We start from the raw sequence: 20,537 nt of genomic DNA, 5'->3' as shown, positions 1-20,537 counted from the left end.
GACTCCATAATAAGACTTTTTTAATAAATCATCGCCGAAAATGTCAAACCTCACGACCCAAAAAACCCTAAACCGATCGAAAAATACGAATCATCGAAAACCGCAATTTGTCCCAATGTGATTTTATCCAAATTCGAACATGTTGGAGAACGTAAAGCACGTAATTTTGGTCCTTTCGGGCAAAGGGGGCGTCGGCAAGTCGACCGTCAGCACGCAGTTGGCTCTGACTTTGAAAGAAAAAAATTTTAAGGTTAGGTTTCTCTTCGAAATTTACAAACTAAAGCGAATTTGTAGGTGGGGCTGCTCGATATCGATTTATGTGGCCCCAGCATCCCCTATTTACTGCAACTGGAAGACAAAGGGGTACACCAGTCCGACGAAGGGTTTGTAAATTGTCCGCCAATTTCTAGGTTATGACTGTCGTTTTCAGATGGGTGCCGGTTTATACGGACCAGGAGCAAAAATTAGCGGTTATGTCGATCGGGTTTTTGTTGAATAGCCGCAACGACGCGGTGGTGTGGCGCGGCCCGAAAAAAACCGCCATGGTGAAGCAGTTTTTGACGGATGTGTCCTGGGGGGAGTTGGACTATCTTTTAATAGACACGCCACCAGGTAAAGTCGCGCTTTAGGTAGCAAAATTGATTGTCATTGTAAACGCAGGGACGTCCGATGAGCACATCAGTGTTATGGAATCTTTGAAAGGGGTGAAGTGTGACGGCGCTATTTTGGTGACAACCCCGCAACAAGTGTCGATAGAAGACGTCCGCAAAGAAGTCACGTTTTGTAAACGAACGAAAATCCCGATTCTGGGTATTGTGGAAAATATGAGCGGCTTTGTGTGTCCTTCGTGCACTGAATGTACAAACATATTCAGTAAAGGTGGGGGCGAAGCTCTAGCAAACTTGGCGGAAGTGCCGTTTCTGGGGGTCCTGCCAATCGACCCTCGAGTGGGGGCTTTATTAGGGAAAGCGTGCGTCAAAGAACTGCCGGAGTCGCCGTCTGCAAAAACTTTTAATGAAATAGCAGAAAAAATAACATGTACATAGTGGATTAAAACTTTGTATATTTTATTAGAAAAATTTGGTATTGACTAGCGTCGGTCCGTACTCGTCGTAGTCCGCCATGGTCATACACGTGTCCAGAAAAGTGGGAAGGGAGGCCAGCTTGGTTCCACCAATCCAGGCTACATTAGGTGCTGATACTGTGATTCTAGGGCGTTCGTTGTGCAAAGTTTTGTAATAAGGGAGGGATTTAATGAGTTCCTTTTCCAAACGTGGGGCGAAACCCGGCATTTGCGAGTTACCCCCAGTAAGAACGATATTTTTGAATAGGGTTGGCCTCAATTCGGGGTCACACTTATACAAAGTCTTCAAAACATACTCGTGAATACCGCAGTACTCAAGTCTAGACGTGTACAGTTCCTCCGGTATTTTAAATTTTTCTTCCAGTAGAGTAACGTTGGCATCTTCCAGAACACAAGTTTCGGGAGTCGGTTTTTCATTTTCTGGATCACCAGACACGTAGAAGGACTTTTCTTTAATTTGTTCCGCGGTCGTGTACGTGCAGGCCCCCTTTTTTTGTAAAACGTCCAACAATAAAGAGGTTAGGTAATCCCCGGCTACTTGTAGTCCTCTTGTAACGGGCCACTTTAGAATGTGTCCTTGGTACACGGGATAGAACTGGGTTTCGCTGAACCCAGAATCCACCACCAAGCCACAATCGGACCCATGCCCATGCAGGGCCATCACCGCCGGGTAATTCAGATGCAAGGCTGGGACACCAAACTCCTCAAACATGATCTGCGCCATTTTCTCGGTTTGGGCGGTGGGGGAAGGATAGCTGGGTTTGTTTAGGAACACGGGGTGCTCTTTCGGGTCCACTTTTAGTAGCTCGAACCCATGTTCCCAAATTTTTGTCACGTGGTCGAAGTTCGCAATCATCATGTCTTGGACCCGGATTGTTTCACCTGGACCTCCTACGCGGACTTGGCCGTCTGACTTGGTGACAAGAGTCGGGAAGATTGTGGGGGTTTGGTCGGACGAGAGACCCACCCTCGTCGAGGAGGACCCCACGTCAAAAACAACCGCACGTCGCGTGGTATCCATGGAAACTGAATTCGTGAAACTTTGTTGCTAGGTGGCGGGTTTTTCCGTTCGGTCTGCGGTCGTCTAATCACCTGGGACTTCCGATTGAAACATGCGTTGGTATTTTCGTTTTATTGTAGAAAACTGAATAAATTATAAATAAAAGGACAAAGATATTTTACAAATTTTTAACTATTTTATTATCCCATAAGTGTTAGCCTAAAGTAATAATAACGTACATCATAATAATAATAGTCTTCAATCTGCACAGGGAATAAATTATAAAAAAAGATTGTAATACTTTGGCCTAGTGCATATGTTACGCGAAACCATAGTGGTTGTTAACATACAAAACATGGCAGTTCCTTAGCCGTCCGAACGGCTTCTATCGCTTTACAATATACAAAGAAACTGAACTGGACTAATATTGGAATGTTGCAGATGTGAATGATTAGAAGCATTTCCTGTGGACGATGGATGGTCCAGATTCGTCGTACTCTTGTTTGGAGATCCACATCTGTTGGAATGTAGAGAGTGAAGCTAGGATGGAGCCTCCGATCCAGACGGAGTACTTCCTTTCTGGGGGCGCGATGATCTTGATCTTCATCGTGGAAGGCGCCAGAGCCGTGATTTCCTTCTGCATGCGGTCGGCGATGCCGGGGTACATCGTGGTACCGCCCGACAGCACCGTGTTGGCGTACAGGTCCTTACGGATGTCCACGTCGCACTTCATGATCGAGTTGTAGGTGGTCTCGTGGATGCCGCACGCTTCCATACCCAAGAACGACGGCTGGAAGAGCGCCTCCGGGCAACGGAACCTCTCGTTTCCGATGGTGATGACCTGCCCGTCGGGAAGCTCGTAGCTCTTCTCCAGCGAGCTGGAGCTGGCCGCCGTGGCCATCTCCTGCTCGAAGTCCAACGCCACGTAGCAGAGCTTCTCTTTGATGTCGCGGACGATTTCCCTCTCGGCGGTGGTCGTGAACGAGTAGCCTCTCTCGGTCAGGATCTTCATGAGGTAGTCGGTCAAGTCGCGACCGGCCAAGTCCAGACGGAGGATGGCGTGCGGGAGAGCGTACCCTTCGTAGATGGGCACGGTGTGCGACACGCCGTCCCCGGAATCCAGGACGATACCGGTGGTACGACCGGAGGCGTACAGCGACAATACTGCTTGGATGGCGACGTACATCGCGGGGGTGTTGAACGTCTCGAACATGATTTGGGTCATCTTCTCGCGGTTAGCTTTGGGATTGAGGGGGGCTTCAGTCAGGAGGACGGGGTGTTCCTCGGGGGCGACACGCAGCTCGTTGTAGAAGGTGTGATGCCAGATCTTCTCCATGTCGTCCCAGTTCGTCACGATGCCGTGCTCGATGGGGTATTTCAAGGTGAGGATACCTCTTTTGCTTTGGGCCTCGTCGCCGACGTACGAGTCCTTCTGGCCCATGCCGACCATGACGCCCTGGTGGCGGGGGCGGCCGACGATGGATGGGAACACGGCGCGGGGGGCGTCGTCTCCGGCGAAACCGGCCTTGCACATGCCGGAGCCGTTGTCGACGACCAAAGCGGCTACTTCTTCGTCACACATGTTGATTAGTAGTACTGCAAAGAGAGAGACGGTGAGCTCGATTGATGCGGATAATGAATGGAAATGGATGAACCGGTGGCATACAATGGACTCCGTTAGGGCGGACGCCGGAGATGGAACCGGTATGAATGCGGCGACGCGCGATGCATATTTATGCCGGGAGGCTGTGTGAACGAACTGTTATGAAATTTACACACAATGGAGCGCAGCGGAGGCTCTAATGACGAAAATTTAAATTAATCATGTTCAAATTTCAACTACTACACAATTCTCAGTTTTTTCAAAAAACACACTGTATATTAGATACGTAAAAACGCGGTCGGTTTTTATTGCTTTAAGTACGAAAAACTTACGAACTTCAATTGGTATTTCAGTTTGAAACTTGAACGAACTTTAACCGCCGCCGGCAGGTGGTGGGGGTGGCACACCCATTTTCTGCCCTTTCAACGACTCCGCCAGAAAAAGCGTTCGAATCGAAAAAAATTGGTTTCTTACGCTTCGCGTCGACAATTCGGTTTAAATTCACTCAATTCGAGACAAAAAAAAGGCACTCGTTGTAACCTCCTGGCGGTTGACGTTTACTGAACCGTTACCAACCGGATGAAAAAAATTCAAAAATTTCCAACGAACCACTCGACAAAAAATTCAAAAAAATTAACGAATAAATGCACGAAAAGGGTTGAAGTCGAAACCGGTTTCGATTGAAAGTTTTCCAAGTTCACGTTTCACGGCCACACCCCGAGATCGCACTGTAATTCCACAAAGTACAAACTACTTTCAACTTACATTGGGGTTATTTAATTCTAATAAAATAAATCTAAGCACAGTAACGCCGTCGACGCCTGCACACAATATCACAAACCAGCTCGAACTGTGTGAAATAGTAAAATTTCTCCGGCTATATACGAAGCTCGCAGCAGCCCCTCCCAGGTTCTACGCGCAGGATTACAGTGGCGGCGCGAGCCAATCGCTGCCAAACATTACCATATAAGGAATAGCATTGCACCGGTCCCCCCTGCCCCCGCGGGGGCATCATCGTGACACAATTCGCCACAATAACGCTCAAAACGATAAATTGTGATAAATGGCCCGGCGTGCCGACAGTGGGATCCCGGCGGTGGCTAAGGTGCCGCGCCGAAGTTGGCAGCGCTCCAAACGTCAGCTATTTTTAAAGCCAAACAACCACCTGCGGGGGCAAAAATAGCCGAATCCGCAGGTGGAGGCGCGATCCCCTCGCAAAAAGCAGAAAAATTGGGAAAATGTCACTTACCGTAGCGAACACGTCACACAGGCACAACGTTCGAGCAACAAATGCCGGTTGCGATTTCGAGGAAGCCGGCGCACGACAAGTGGCTCCGGCCGGGGTGAGTCCGGGTGGAAATTCGAATTTTCTCTGGGGGAAAGCGGCGCGGCGAGGCGATGGGGCGGCGGCAGAGGGCGAGACAGGGGCGACTTCGGGGCTCGAAACGTCAAAATCGAAACAGTTGAAGGGGGTTTGTTGATACGGTCGTTGGAGACGGCGACGACCCCCCTCGGAATGGACTCGCCCGCCCCACCAGGCTCATTCACGACGTTGTTACCATATATGGGCATAAAGCGTACGCTGAGCGCTGATTGGCGGAGAGCTTTGGCCTAACCTAACTCGAGATGGTGTAGCCGGCCGGCGTTCCGATTCATCGTAGCGGGCTGTGGCCTCGATCGCCGACCTTGAACGCTTATGTCATGGGGGTGATGGACCTGGGGCGGCGGCGGGTGCTGGTACAGTTAGGATGGGCCCATTGATGGCGGCGGTGAAGGGCACGGACGGGGTCGCGGCCGCCACAAGCCGGGGGTGGCGCATTCATTGAATATTTTGCTAAACCCAGAGGTGCAAGAACAAAGACATGGATGATTTATTTTGAACACACAAAGGGTCCAAACTAAGGTAAAATGAACACTGACTTTCCCATTTTTTGTTCCAGACCAACAACAGGAGTCGTATTCCGGATTCATTGAAACCCATAGTCAAGATTTTCCGTTTCATGGGGGTGCAACCAAAATGGCACAATTTTGACAAAATACTGCAAATTAATAATTACTTTTAAATTTTTTCAAGCACATACAGTTTTTCAAAATATTTATGATCAGGAAATCAATAAAATGAGGTATTTACACAAATAAATTGTTATCGCTTTCAACTGATTCGAATATTTGCAAATCATGGAAATTATTATCGTTGTGAAGTGTATAATATACTTAAACAAAGTTACTTAAGTCATGTCTGTCACGTTGATTAAGTGACGTGCCAAAAAACAACTGATTGCAGATTTAGAATCAGAATGTCCAACTTGACAAAACCTTACTCGGTTTTTGACGATTTTCAGTTTGACCACTGTTCCAATTTTTGTTCATTTATTAGAAGAAAATGAAAAGACACAGTTGTTAATCATATTCATCATACCGGGTGTCTAATTTGGAGATTAAAAATATATATATATACAGTTTTAAACGTCACAAATTTTTCACACCAAAGTGTAGGGGAAAAGTGCCTAAAATGATCCCCTCAGGTCAAATGATCCCCATCAATTGTAAGAAAATTTGTGGCTCCATCTACCAAACATAACTGTCATTTGATTAAGCCCTCTGTAATTAGTACCTCCTGAAAGTTTGATGGCGTTCTGTGTTTTCTGCACAGTTTTGTGCCAAAATATGTAAAATAAGCACTTCTGATCTAAGGTAAGATATATTTTAAAAGTTACTTCCATTTGAAAGGTCTTATAGCGGTGGTAGTTGTTTTGACAGAATTAGATACATTTCAGTCGTAGGTTAGTTATGATCTTTTTACCGAGTAAGTATTTAATAAGATAAGACCGATTTTAAGAAATGACACCCTCTAAAAAAATAGAGGATGGGTGGGCGGGGCTAGTACTTGCAAAGGTAAGAGTGATTTTGGCAAATGATATACATACTCTCTAAGAAAATAGAAGGTGGGTGGGCGGGGTGAGTACTTGCTAAGATAAAACTGATTTTGTCAAATGACACCCTCTAAAAAAGTAAAGGGCGGGTGGACGGGGCTAGTACTTGCTTTTCCGATTTCTGAACTAATCTTTTTTTTTATTTACCTGTTTCTCGACTTCCTAAATTTTTTTTTAATTCTTTAATTTTTCGATTTTTCAGGTTTTCTGATTTTTCAATTTTTCGATTTTTTAAAATCTCGATTTTCGACTTTTCGATTTTTGGACACCTGGATTTTTTACTTTTTGGATCTTCAATTTTTCGTTAAACTTTAGATTTTTCAATTTTTCGAGTTTTCGATATTTCAATTTTTCAATTTTCCGAAGTTTTAAATTTTCGATTTTTCCAATTTTTCGTTCTTAAAATTTTTCGATTTTACAATTTTTTGATTTGTCGATTTATCAATTTTTCAATTTTTCTCTCCGATTTTTCGATTTCTCGATGTCTCACTTTTTGAATTTTTCAATGTTTCGATTTTCGGATTTCTCGGTTTTTCGATTTTTTAGTTTTGAGCTTTTCAATTTTTCAGTTATACGATTTTTCAATTTTTAAATTCTGGATTCGAATTGTCGATTTTTCAGTTCTTCGATTTTTTAATTTCAGATTTTAGAATTTTTATTTTGATTTTTTAATGTTTGGATTTCTCGATTTTTCAATTCTGCGAGATTTTTCAAATTTTGACGTTGCTAAGTTTTCCATCTTCCGATTTCCCAATTAATTATTTTTGATTTTTCTATTTCTCAACTTCTCGAACTTCCGATTTTTCAGGTCTTCAATTCTCCGATTTTTTAGACTTTGCTTTTTTGGTTTTTCGATTTCTCAATTTTCCAATTTATTAATTTCTCCATTTTTTGATATTTCTTTCAGTTTTGGGATTTTTCAGTAATTTGATTCTTTAACTTTTCGATTTTCCAACTTCTCAATTTTTCAATTTTTCGACTTCTTGACTTTTGGACCCCTCGATTTCTCGATCTTTTAATTTTTCGATTTGTCGCTTTTCGATTTTTTGCTTTTCGGTTTTTCAAGTTTTCCATGTTTCGATTTTTAAATTATTGGATTTTTCAGTTTTTCGATTTTTAAATTTTAGATTTTCGAATTTTTATTTTTTTGATTTTTGATGATTCGATTCCTCATTTTTCAATTTTAGGATATTTTAATTTTCCAGTGTTTTAAATTTTAGACTTTTAGATTTTTCAGTTCTTCCATATTTTTTAATTTTTGAAATTTTGACGTTTCTCAATTTTCAGTTTTCCAATTTCTCAATTAATCTAATTTTTGATTTTCCCATTTCTCGACTTCCCAAAGTTTCGATTTTTCAGTTCTTCAGTTATTCAAGTTTTGGATTATTCAATTTTTCGGGTTTTTAAGTTTGCGATTTTTCGACTTTGCATTTTTGACTTTTCCATTCCCAATTTTTGAATTTTTGAATTTCCCAATATTTGGATATATCGTTCAATTTTGTGATTTTTCAGTTTTTTGATTCTTTAATTTTTCTTCTATTTTTCAATTTTTCGATATTTCAGTTTCGGGATTTTTTTGCATTTCAACTTTTCGATTTTTCGACTTTTTACGTTTTCGATTTTCAATTTTTCGTTTTTTAAACTTTAGATTTTTCAATTTTTCAACATTTCGATATTTTTAACTTTTCAATTTTTAAACTTTGAGGTTTTTTGAGTTTTCAGTTCAATTTTTCGATCTTCGAGGGAATACCATTTGCCAATACCAGTTTTATCTTAGCAGTTACTAGCCCCACCCATCTACTACCTGCTAAAATAAAACTGATTTTCGCAAATGAAATACCCTCTAAGAGAGGAGAGGGAGAGTGGGTGGAGCTAGTACCTCTTAAGACGGGGAAATTTAAATAATTTAAAAGAATTTTAGGGATTTTCGTGTTCTATTTTTGGGAAATTCTCAGTCTTAAGAGGTACTAATCCCAGTCACCCGCCGTCACTTTTCTTAAAGGGTATCTCATTTGCCAAAATCAGTTTTATATTAGCAAGTATTAGCCCCACCCACCCACCCTCTCTTTGCTTAGAGGGTATATCATTTGCTAAATTCAGTTTTATCTTAGCAGGTAGTAGGCCCGCCCACCCGCCCTCTCTTTTCTTGGAGGGTATCCCATTTGGCAAAATTAGTCTTATCTTAGCACGTACTGATGACTAAAGTATTGTCTCAAACTCTTCCAGAAATTATACACCCCGTATTTTCGGTGCTTTTCAAACTTTTTTTGTTTATTTTTTTTTTAAGAATTTATTTTTTTGTTAATTTTTGAAATAAAACATTTATCAGTTACGTCATGATTTAATTTTTCTTGTTGATGCTGTCCCCTTATGGTCAAAATTCAAAGGGATCATTAGCCCCATGCCGGGGGATCATTTTACGTATGGGGATGCCTAAAATGATCCTTTTGTAAGGTCCTGGAAAAACGTTAATAACTTTTTTTATAATTATCGAATCACCAATTGGCTTATACTGTTACCTAGATAAATCAATGTTCTTACAAATAATGCTACAGTTTTACATGAATAATAATAATTTGTATTTTTTAAAGAATTTCTCCCTTAGGGGGATCATTTTAGGCACCTTTCCCCTACTATCACATGTTATAGGAGCATGACACACTCAGTATATTTTTTTTAATTATCACATCAACGTGAGATTATTGTATTAGTACACAATAATTTAAAATCTCAGGAATTTTCGGCGCCATTTTAATGTCGTTCAATTTGTTGATAAACCTAGTTTCTATTACACAAACGCTAACATCGCCTCGTTCACATATCCAACAACCCTTTTTCCGCTTGTAAGATGCTTGTTTTTAGCGTCGCAAAGAAAAGCGAAAGCCGGATTTCGCCGATTTTCACCGCGAAAAACAGCCGCGGAAAAGTGTGCGATGTTTTGTGGAAAGTATGAAAGTTTTATGGCAAAGTGGAGTAATGAGGAATGTCGGCTTAATTGCCAGAAAAACGCCAGAAAGCGAATTTTTCAGATACTTTTAATTGGAACTCGAGTATTTTTACATAATTACGATCACAATGACTGATCAATCAGTCAGATATCGGTTTTCAGGTTACGAAATGCCTATTATTGTAACTGGAGTGTTATGCAGCATAATTTTGAGTGGTTGTCGTGATTGTCACAAAACGGAGATAAAATCAGTTATCACTTTCCTCGAAATAATAGTGATAGTGATTCGCGTTTCATAGTTTCATAGGGGAAAACAGTGACGCATTTTTGCTGTTTTTATTGTCGTTTCGGGAAATTTCCAGATGAGTTTCCTTCCTGTAGCTAATAGATCGTGGTATCTAGTGATTATGTAACGAAAAACCCATATTTAATTCCTTATTCAGTTTTTAAACAATTGTAAACACCGCTCTTTTCCGAATTTTAGTCACTAGGAAAATGCCTTGACAACACTTATCTACTCTTAGTCATTGTTGTTAGTTTTAACAGCCACGAATTAATTGACGCACATGGTCAACAAAGTTGTAAAAATAAAGCACCGAGTTAAGTAGACTTTAAAGCGATAGCTGTGACCTCACACGATACTAGATTTTGGCTAGTTTATGTTGACGTTACAAAAATAGCAACTATCGAACCGACTACTTGCTTCGTACTCTTATTATTATTTTTTTCCGGCCCACACTATTGGAAAGGGCCGCGGCCCACCGCTAACCCACAAACCAACCAACCAAACTTTCACTAATCTCTCGAAGCGTACTTTGAACCCACAATGCAGACGCACGCTAGACACGCTTTAAATTTAGACCCGGGTATTGATCAGCGTCCAGACGTCTAGCGTCCGTTCGAACGCACCATCCGGCCCTGGAAAAATCGTCGTCGGATGTTTACGACGAAAGATAAACGGCCCGTCATCGCCGGAACGAATAACAATGATAGTCTTCTCCAGATAAAGCTAATTCCTATGCAGACACCACCCATATCGCCACATGGTCTCCGAGCGCATAGATATTTCCATATAAGGCCAAAATTTCGTGCCGCTGGCTTTCTCGCTCGCACGGCCGCCCATCTCGCTCATGGGTGTGAGCGACCATCGCGGGCGGGATGGCGTCCCTTTCGGAAATTATCTCTAATGAACAAGGGAAGTCGTTGGCGAAAACGACGAATAGTGCGCTCCTTGAGGAACTCCACTCGATTGTTGACGTAGTTTATCTGGGCAAATATTTTTATTTTTCGGGAGTGCTACAACGGAAAATTCTTTACTCTGGACACTCCTCGGGCGATAAAATTCGGATTGCATCATTCAAAGTGGATGCGTATTTCCGTTATACTTACTTTAAGCCCGTCATTAATTTCGGATGAGTAACCGTACTTTTCTCTTATAATTAGCAATTATGTTTATGAAATCGGAATTGTATGCAATGATACATGATTTTGGGAGTTTATGGGTCGTTTTAAAGCGGAATAAAAATTGATTCGTGTTGGGTTGGGAGTGTTATTGATGAATGGGTCGTGGATGGAGTGTTATTATTGTGGGGTGGAATGGAAAGGCAAACAAGTCTGTGTTCACAAAAGGGATGATTCAGAGTGAAACCCTCCTTTCATGTCTTTATCGGTTCCACTTTGTGTCTGAACTGTTTCGCTGAGCATTCATGGAATCACTGTTTCTTTATGCTTTGGGGTGTATTTTGTAGCTGGGTTTGAACAAGTTGGAAATGAATGGTCGAAAAATTGGTTTTTATCGGCGTCGTTATCTCAGGAATTTTAAAATAATAATAACAGTTGTATTAATGTCTGTGATTCATTATCGTACGATAGAACAAGCAAATTGTTTCAAGAGCATTTTCTCCATAACTCGGTACTGACGTCATTTTATGCGTAAATAAAATACATAATGGAAAACATAGACGAAGTTTTGTCAAAGAATTATACCTAAATTTAAGGAGACATTATGACGTCGGCGTCGTGAGTTACGGTTTTGCTCGAAATTTGGAAATAAATGTGGTATATATTTTTAGAATTGCTAAAATTGAGTTAAAAAAAATAGATAAAGCGATTTATGTTATCGATTAATCATAAAGAGCTTATCCAGTTCGCAGAATATATAGTAACTATGTTTTCACCAATACAAACTAGTGTTTTCATCAAAAAATCCGAGAGTTATCTAAAAATTCCAACTTGTTCGGAAAACAGCTGACGTAATCTCATAAGAAAAGTGATCTGTGTTTCGAAATTTCCAGATTGTTTGATACTTTATGTAGTTAACAAAATCTGCATTTTTACTATATTTTTGGAGTTTCGAAAAGTGTCAAAAAAATTGTCATGATTTTGAGTTTTCAAACGCATTTCCAAAGATGGTCAACATTTTTTTCAGAATCGACAAAATGAAAAATGAATTTTTCGAAAGTATAACTTTTGACCGTTTTTCAAGCACCCTTCGAAAATAACCCAAAGACATTTTCTTTTAGATTTCGACTTGTAGAAGTTATTTGCGGCCTCATTTCTCCAAAAATCCGAAAAAGTTTTTCAAAATTAAAATGGAAAATGAAAATTTTCAAGACAGAAAGTGATTAGAAACCGTGGTTTGGGATTAATAATATTATGCTTTTCGAATCAGCTCATCTAGATCTATATCTCATAATTTTTTGAAGATTTTTAGCGAAAATTCCAAAATTTTTTTGAGAAACGACAAAATGAAAACGGACAATTTTTAATAAAAAAATCTCCTTACCAAGCCGAATTTTCCGAATATCTTTATCCGGATGTTTATTGAATTAGCTCGTCGAGATTTATATCCCAGAACTTTTTGAACATTTCTAGGCAACTTTTCGAAAATCTCAATTTTTCCAAACCCCCTCGGTTTAATTTTTTTACCGTTTTTTAAGCATCCTTCGAACATTACTCAAAGACATTGTCTTGTAGATTTCGACTTCTAGAAGTTATTTGCCGCTTCATTTCTCCAAAAATTCAAAAACTTTTTTCAAAATCAATAAAATGGAAAATGAAAATTTTCAGGACAAACAATTATTCGAAAACCTTGGTTCGGGATTAATATTATGTTTTTAGAATTAGTTCGTCGAGATCTATATCCTAGAATTTTTTGAAGATTTTTAGGCAACTTTTAAAAAATGTAAATTTTTCAATAATTTTGAAATTTGAATTTGAATTTTTTGACAGTATTTCCAATCACATTCGAAAATTACTCAAAGACTTTTTCCTGTTGATTTCGACTTATAGAAGTTATTTTCGGTTGCATTTCTTCGAGAGTTCAAAAACATTTTTCAAAATCCGAGAATTTTTTTAAGATTTTAGCGAAAATTCCAAATTTTTTTCAAAATCGAGAAAATGAAAAAGAACAATTTTTGAGACAAAAAAAATCTCATTATCAAACTGAATTTTTCGACCATCTTGGTCCGGAGGTTTATTGAATTAGTTCGTCAAGATTTATATCCCAGAATTTTTTTTACATTTTTAGGGAATTTTTCGAAAATGTCAATGTTTCAGAATTCCCTCGGTTTAATTTTTGGGCCGTTTTTCAAGCACTATTCGAAAATTACCCAAAGAAATTTTCTTGTAGACTTGGACTTCTAGAAGTCTTTTGCGGCTTCTTTTTTATAAAAATTCAAGACATTTTTTCAAAATCAAAATGGAAAATGAAAATTTTTAGGAAAAAAAAATATTCGAAAACCTTGATTCGGAATTATTAAAATTATGTTTTTTCGAATTAGCTCGTCGAGATATACAGAGTCATCAAAATTGATTGAGAGAGTTGGTAAACCTGAACTTGAATAATTTGGTTTATTAAGTTGTATAAAAATATTAGCTGTCAGATTTGAAGTTTCAAGTTTCAAATTTCAAAACTCAGTGGCGTCTTTTTTCCACTTTTTTTTTGGTAAAAACATTAGTTGTCAGATTTGAAGTTTCTAATTTTTGTCACGCCACTGAATTCATTGCCATATAACCTTAAAAAAATCTGTCATAAGGTTGACAAACTTCACGACAAAAACAGGGGGTACCAACTCTCTCAATCAATTTTGACGACCCTGTATATCCCAGAATTTTTTGAAGATTTCAGAAATCTCAATTTTTCAATAATTTTGAAATTTGAATTTGAATTTTTTGAGTTTTTCCAGTCCCTTTCGAAAATTAGCCAAAGACTTTTTCCTATAGATTTCGACTGTAGAAGTTATTTTCGGCTGCATTTCTTCGAGAATTCAAAAACATTTTTCAAAATCGATTAATTGATAAATGACAATTTTGAATACAAAAATTTGATTATTGAAACCAATTTTTGGAAAAATTTTGACCGGGACCATTAATATTTTATGTTTTTGGAATCACTTCATCTACATCTATGTCAGAATTTTTTGAACACTTTTAGCGAAAATTTCATTTTTTTTCAGAATCAATAAAATGAAAAAGTACAATTTTTGAGACAAAAAAAATCTCATTACCAAGCCGATTTTTTTAAATATCTTTGCAAGGATGTTTATCGAATTAGCTAGTCAAGATTTATATCCCAGGATTTTTTTTATATTGTTAGGCAATTTTTCGAAAATCTCAACTTTTCAGTATCCCCCTGGGTTTAATTTTTTTACCGTTTTTCAAGCACCCTTCGAAAAATACCCAAAGATTTTTTTCGACTTTTAGAAGTTATTTGCGGTTTCATTTCTCCTAAAATTCAAATTTTTTTTTTTTAATTTAATCAAAATGGAAAATGAAAACTTTCAGGGCGAAAAATTATTCGAAAACCTTGATTCGGAATTATTAAAATTATGTTTTTTCGAATTAGCTCGTCGAGATCTAGTTATATCCCAGAATTTTTTGAAGATTTTGGGGAAAGTTTTCAAAAATCTCAATTTTTCAATATTTTGAAATTTGAATTTGAATTTTTTGAGTTTTTCCAGTCCCTTTCGAAAATTATCCAAAGACTTTTTCCTATAGATTTCGACTGTAGAAGTTATTTTCGGCTGCATTTCTTCGAGAATTCAACAACATTTTCAAAATCGATAAATTGATAAATGACAATTTTGGATACAAACATTTGATTATTGAACCCAATTTTTGGAAAAATTTTGTCCGGGACCATTAATATTTTATGTTTTTGGAATCACCTCATCTAGATCTATATCTCAGAATTTTTTGAACACTTTTAGCGAACATTTCATTTTTTTTTTTCAGAATCAATAAAATGAAAAAGGACAATTTTTGAGACAAAAAAAATTTCATTACCAAGCCGATTTTTTTAAATATCTTTGCCCGGATGTTTATCGAATTAGCTAGTCAAGATTTATATCCCAGGATTTTTTTATATTGTTAGGCAATTTTTCAAAAATCTCAATTTTTCAGTACCCCCTTGGTTTAATTTTTTGACCGTTTTTCAAGCACCCTGCGAAAAATACCCAAAGACTTTTTTCGACTTTTAGAAGTTATTTACGGCTTCATTTCTCCTAAAATTCAAAATTTTTTTTTTTAATTTAATCAAAATGGAAAATGAAAACTTTCAGGGTGAAAAATTATTCGAAAACCTTGATTCGGAATTATTAAAATTATGTTTTTTCGAATTAGCTCGTCGAGATCTAATTATATTCCAGAATTTTTTGAAGATTTTGGGGAAAGTTTTCAAAAATCTCAATTTTTATATATTTTGAAATTTGAATTTGAATTTTTTGAGTTTTTCCAGTCCCTTTCGAAAATTAGTCAAAGACTTTTTCCTATAGATTTCGACTGTAGAAGTTATTTTCGGCTGCATTTCTTCGGGAATTCAAAAACATTTTTCAAAATCGATTAATTGATACATGACAAATTTGAATACAAAAATTTGATTATTGAACCCAATTTTTGGAAAAATTTTGTCCGGGACCATTAATATTTTATGTTTTTGGAATCACCTCATCTAGATCTATATCTCAGAATTTTTTGAACACTTTTAGCGAAAATTTCATATATTTTTTTCAGAATCAATAAAATGAAAAAGGACAATTTTTGAGACAAAAAAAATTTCATTACCAAGCCGATTTTTTTAAATATCTTTGCAAGGATGTTTATCGAATTACCTACTCAAGATTTATATCCCAGGATTTTTTTTATATTGTTAGTCAATTTTTCGAAAATCTCAATTTTTCAGTATCCCCTTGATTTAACTTTTTGTCCGTTTTTCAAGCACCCTGCGAAAAATACCCAAAGACTTTTTTCGACTTTTAGAAGTTATTTACGGCTTCATTTCTCCTAAAATTAATTTTTTTTTTAATTTAATCAAAATGGAAAATGAAAACTTTCAAGGCGAAAAATTATTCGAAAACCTTGATTCGGAATTATTAAAATTATGTTTTTTTGAATTAGCTCGTCGAGATCTAGTTATATCCCAGAATTTTTTGAAGATTTTGGGAAAAGTTTTCAAAAATCTCAATTTTTCAATATTTTGAAATTTGAATTTGAATTTTTTGAGTTTTTCCAGTCCCTTTCGAAAATTAGCCAAAGACTTTTTCCTATAGATTTCGACTGTAGAAGTTATTTTCGGCTGCATTTCTTCGAGAATTCAAAAACATTTTTCAAAATCGATGAATTGATAAATGACAATTTTGAATACAAAAATTTGAATATTGAACCCAATTTTTGGAAAAATTTTGTCCGGGACCATTAATATTTTATGTTTTTGGAATCACTTCATCTAGATCTATATCTCAGAATTTTTTGAACACTTTTAGCGAAAATTTCATATTTTTTTTCAGAATCAATAAAATGAAAAAGGACAATTTTTGAGAAAAAAAAATCTCATTACCAAGCCGATTTTTTTAAATATCTTTCAAAGGATGTTTATCGAATTACCTACTCAAGATTTATATCCCAGGATTTTTTTTATATTGTTAGGCAATTTTTCGAAAATCTCAATTTTTCAGTATCCCCTTGATTTAATTTTTTGTCCGTTTTTCAAGCACCCTGCGAAAAATACACAAAGACTTTTTTTGACTTTTAGAAGTTATTTGCGGCTTCATTCTTAATTTTTTGTTATTATTATTATTATTATTTGTATAAATTTAGTTTCTAATTATGGATTATTTAATTTAGATTTAATTAGTTTAATTTGTTTAATTTGATCATTACCTAGCTGACTCCTGTCTAGATATTTAATCCGTTTTTTTGTACAAACTGTTTGGTTAGTTTTATTTTCTTGTAAATCTAAGGTTAAGTGGAATAGCCTATGGCTAGACTTCGCCTATTATTATTTAATAAAGTCCTATTATTATTATTATTATTATTATTATTATTCTCCTAAAATTATTTTTTTTTTTAATTTAATCAAAATGAAAAATAAAAACTTTCAGGGCAAAAAATTATTCGAAAACCTTTCGGAATTATTAAAATTATGTTTTTTCGAATTAGTTCGTCGAGATCTATATTCCAGAATTTCTTGAAGATTTTGGGGAAAGTTTTCAAAAATCTCAATTTTTCAATATTTTGAAATTTGAATTTGAATTTTTTGAGTCTTTCCAGTCCCTTTCGAAAATTACTTAAAGACTTTTTCCTGTAGATTTCGACTGTAGAAAATGAAAATTTTCAGGTCAAAAAATTATTCGAGAGCCTTGGTTCAGGATTATTAATATTATGTTTTTCGAATTAGCTCGTCGATATCTACATAAATTTTTTGAAGATTTTTAGACAATTTTTCAGAAATCTAATCTTTTAAATATTTTTGAAATTTGAATTTGAATTTTTTATCGGTTTTCGAGTCCCATTGAAAATTATCCAAGGACCTTTTCCTGTGGATTTTTGGCTATAGAAGTTATGTTCGACTGTTTTTCGAAAACTCAAAAAAAAAAAAAAAATCAATTAACTGATAAATGACAATAATTTCCGAAACAAAATTTCATCATCAAATCGAATTGTTCGAAAACCTTGGTCCGGAATCATTAATATTCTATACATATCACAGAATTTTTTGTAGATTTTTAGGCAATTTTTCAAAATTTTTTAGAATCGATGAAATGAGAAATGTCGTTTTTCCAGACAAAATCTCATTATCAAACCCAATTTTTCGAACATCTTGGTCCTTTATGTTTTCTAGGTAACTTTAAAAAATCTCAATTTTTCGATACCCGATAAAGATTTAAATTTTTTTTTCGAAAGACATTTTTTGAAGATCTCAACTTGTTCCTACGAAAATTCAAAAGAATGTTTTTGAATCTGTATAATGATTTTTTTTTTAATTCTTATATTTTTCGCAGCGGTTCGTTGAGATTTATATACCAGAATTTTTTGAAGATTTTCACACAACTTTTCAAAAATCACAATTTTTCAATAATTTTGAAATTTGAAATTGAATTTTTTGGCCGTTTTTCTAGTTCCCTTCGAAAATTACCCAAAGACCTTTTCCTGTAGATTTCAACTTGTAGAAGTTATTTTGGCTGCAGTTTTTCGAAAATTCAGTAAATATTTTCAGAATTCATCAATGGATAAATGACTTGGTCCGGGACTTCAGTAATCAGCTCGTCGAGATATGTATTCAAGAATTTTTTGAAGATTTTTTTGATTACTTTCCAAAAATTACAATTTTTCAATACCGTTCGAAAATTAACCAAAAACATTTTCTTGTAGATGGCAACTTGTCAAAGATATTTTCGTCTTCATTTCTTCGAAAATTCTAACAATTTTTTCAAAATCCTTTAATTGATAAATATTGACAATTTTGGAGACAAAAAAAATTCTCATTACCAAGCCGATTTTTTTAAACATCTTTGCAAGGATGTTTATCGAATTAGCTAGTCAAGATTTATATCCCAGGATTTTTTTTTATATTGTTAGTCAATTTTTCGAAAATCTCAATTTTTCAGTATCCCCTTGATTTAATTTTTTGTCCGTTTTTCAAGCACCCTGCGAAAAATACCCAAAGACTTTTTTCGACTTTTAGAAGTTATTTACGGCTTCATTTCTCCTAAAATTAATTTTTTTTTTTAATTTAATCAAAATGGAAAATGAAAACTTTCAAGGCGAAAAATTATTCGAAAACCTTGATTCGGAATTATTAAAATTATGTTTTTTCGAATTAGCTCGTCGAGATCTAGTTATATCCCAGAATTTTTTGAAGATTTTGGGGAAAGTTTTCAAAAAACTCAATTTTTCAATATTTTGAAATTTGAATTTGAATTTTTTGAGTTTTTCCAGTCCCTTTCGAAAATTAGTCAAAGACTTTTTCCTATAGATTTCGACTGTAGAAGTTATTTTCGGCTGCATTTCTTCGAGAATTCAAAAACATTTTTCAAAATCGATTAATTGATAAATGACAATTTTGAATACAAAAATTTGATTATTGAACCCAATTTTTGGAAAAATTTTGTCCGGGACCATTAATATTTTATGTTTTTGGAATCACCTCATCTAGATCTATATCTCAGAATTTTTTGAACACTTTTAGCGAAAATTTCATTTTTTTTTCAGAAGCACTAACATGAAAAAGGACAATTTTTGAGACAAAAAAAATCTCATTACCAAGCCGATTTTTTTAAATATCTTTGAAAGGATGTTTATCGAATTAGCTAGTCAAGATTTATATCCCAGGATTTTTTTTATATTGTTAGTCAATTTTTCGAAAATCTCAATTTTTCAGTATCCCCTTGATTTAATTTTTGGACCGTTTTTCAGCACCCTGCGAAAAATACCCAAAGACTTTTTTTGACTTTTAGAAGTTATTTGCGGCTTCATTTCTCTTAAAATTCAAATTTTTTTTTTTTAATTAAATCAAAATGGAAAATGAAAACTTTCAGGGCGAAAAGTTATTCGAAAACCTTGATTCGGAATTATTAAAATTATGTTTTTTCGAATTAGCTCGTCGAGATCTATATCCCAGAATTTCTTGAAGATTTTGGGGAAAGTTTTCAAAAATCTCAATTTTTCAATACGTATTTTGAAATTTGAATTTGAATTTTTTTGAGTTTTTCCAGTCCCTTTCGAAAATTACTTAAAGACTTTTTCCTGTAGATTTCGACTGTAGAAAATGAAAATTTTCAGGTCAAAAAATTATTCGAGAGTCTTGGTTCAGGATTCGGTTCGTCGATATCTACATAAATTTTTTGAAAATTTTTAGTCAATTTTTCAAAAATCTTATCTTTTGAATATTTTTGAAATTTGAATTTGAATTTTTTGATCGGTTTTCGAGTCCCATTGAAAATTATCCAAGGACCTTTTCCTGTGGATTTTTGGCTATAGAAGTTATGTTCGACTGTTTTTCGAAAACTCAAAAAAAAAATAAAATCAATTAACTGATAAATGACAATAATTTTCGAAACAAAATTTCATCATCAAATCGAATTGTTCGAAAACCTTGGTCCGGAATCATGAATATTCTATACATATCACAGAATTTTTTGAAGATTTTTAGGCAATTTTTCAAAATTTTTTAGAATCGATGAAATGATAAATGTTATTTTTCCAGACAAAATCTCATTATCAAACCTAATTTTTCGAACATCTTGGTCCTTTATGTTTTCTAGAAAGATAAAAAATATTTTTGAATCTATATAATGATTTTTTTTTAAATTCTTATATTTTTCGCAGCGGCTCGTTGAGATTTATATACCAGAATTTTTTGAAGATTTTCACACAACTTTTCAAAAATCTCAATTCTTCAATAATTTTGAAATTTGAAATTGAATTTTTTGGCCGTTTTTCTAGTTCCCTTCGAAAATTACCCGAAGACCTTTTCCTGTAGATTTCAACTTGTAGAAGTTATTTTGGCTGCAGTTTTTCGAAAATTCAGAAAATATTTTCAGAATTCATTAATGGATAAATAAATAAAATGAGACCAAAAATTTTTATTATCAAAGCGAATTATTGTTCAAAAACTTGGTCCGGGACTTCGGTAATCAGCTCGTCGAGATATGTATTCAAGAATTTTTTAAGATTTTTGACGAAAATTCTAC

General features: G+C 35.4%; 3 protein-coding genes across 3 annotated transcripts; 1 reads left to right on the top strand and 2 right to left on the bottom strand.

The window, feature by feature from the left end:
- The first annotated feature begins 61 nt into the window (after positions 1-61).
- LOC135132085 (cytosolic Fe-S cluster assembly factor Nubp2 homolog) lies at positions 62-1,079 on the top strand. The gene is made up of 4 exons (XM_064060016.1): positions 62-250; positions 295-383; positions 431-612; positions 661-1,079. The coding sequence occupies exons 1-4, from the start codon at positions 140-142 to the stop codon at positions 1,044-1,046; spliced, it is 768 nt and encodes a 255-aa protein (XP_063916086.1). The 5' UTR covers positions 62-139; the 3' UTR covers positions 1,047-1,079.
- LOC135132084 (actin-3-like) lies at positions 1,047-2,429 on the bottom strand. Its single transcript, XM_064060015.1, has one exon. It carries the CDS (start codon positions 2,103-2,105, stop codon positions 1,071-1,073), a length of 1,035 nt encoding a protein of 344 aa, XP_063916085.1. The 5' UTR covers positions 2,106-2,429; the 3' UTR covers positions 1,047-1,070.
- On the bottom strand, positions 2,423-4,561 carry LOC135132083 (actin-5C). The gene is made up of 2 exons (XM_064060014.1): positions 4,453-4,561; positions 2,423-3,680 (listed from the first exon to the last, which is right to left on the bottom strand). The coding sequence occupies exon 2, from the start codon at positions 3,664-3,666 to the stop codon at positions 2,536-2,538; it is 1,131 nt and encodes a 376-aa protein (XP_063916084.1). The 5' UTR covers positions 3,667-3,680; positions 4,453-4,561; the 3' UTR covers positions 2,423-2,535.
- Positions 4,562-20,537: the final 15,976 nt, after the last annotated feature.

This window comes from Zophobas morio, unplaced genomic scaffold (assembly GCF_036711695.1).
Source record: "Zophobas morio isolate AGI-343-1 ecotype UQ-CSIRO unplaced genomic scaffold, CSIRO_AGI_Zmor_V1 ptg000021l, whole genome shotgun sequence".
NCBI classification, from domain to species: Eukaryota; Metazoa; Arthropoda; class Insecta; order Coleoptera; family Tenebrionidae; genus Zophobas; species Zophobas morio.
This window is presented reverse-complemented; position numbering and strand designations above follow the sequence as displayed.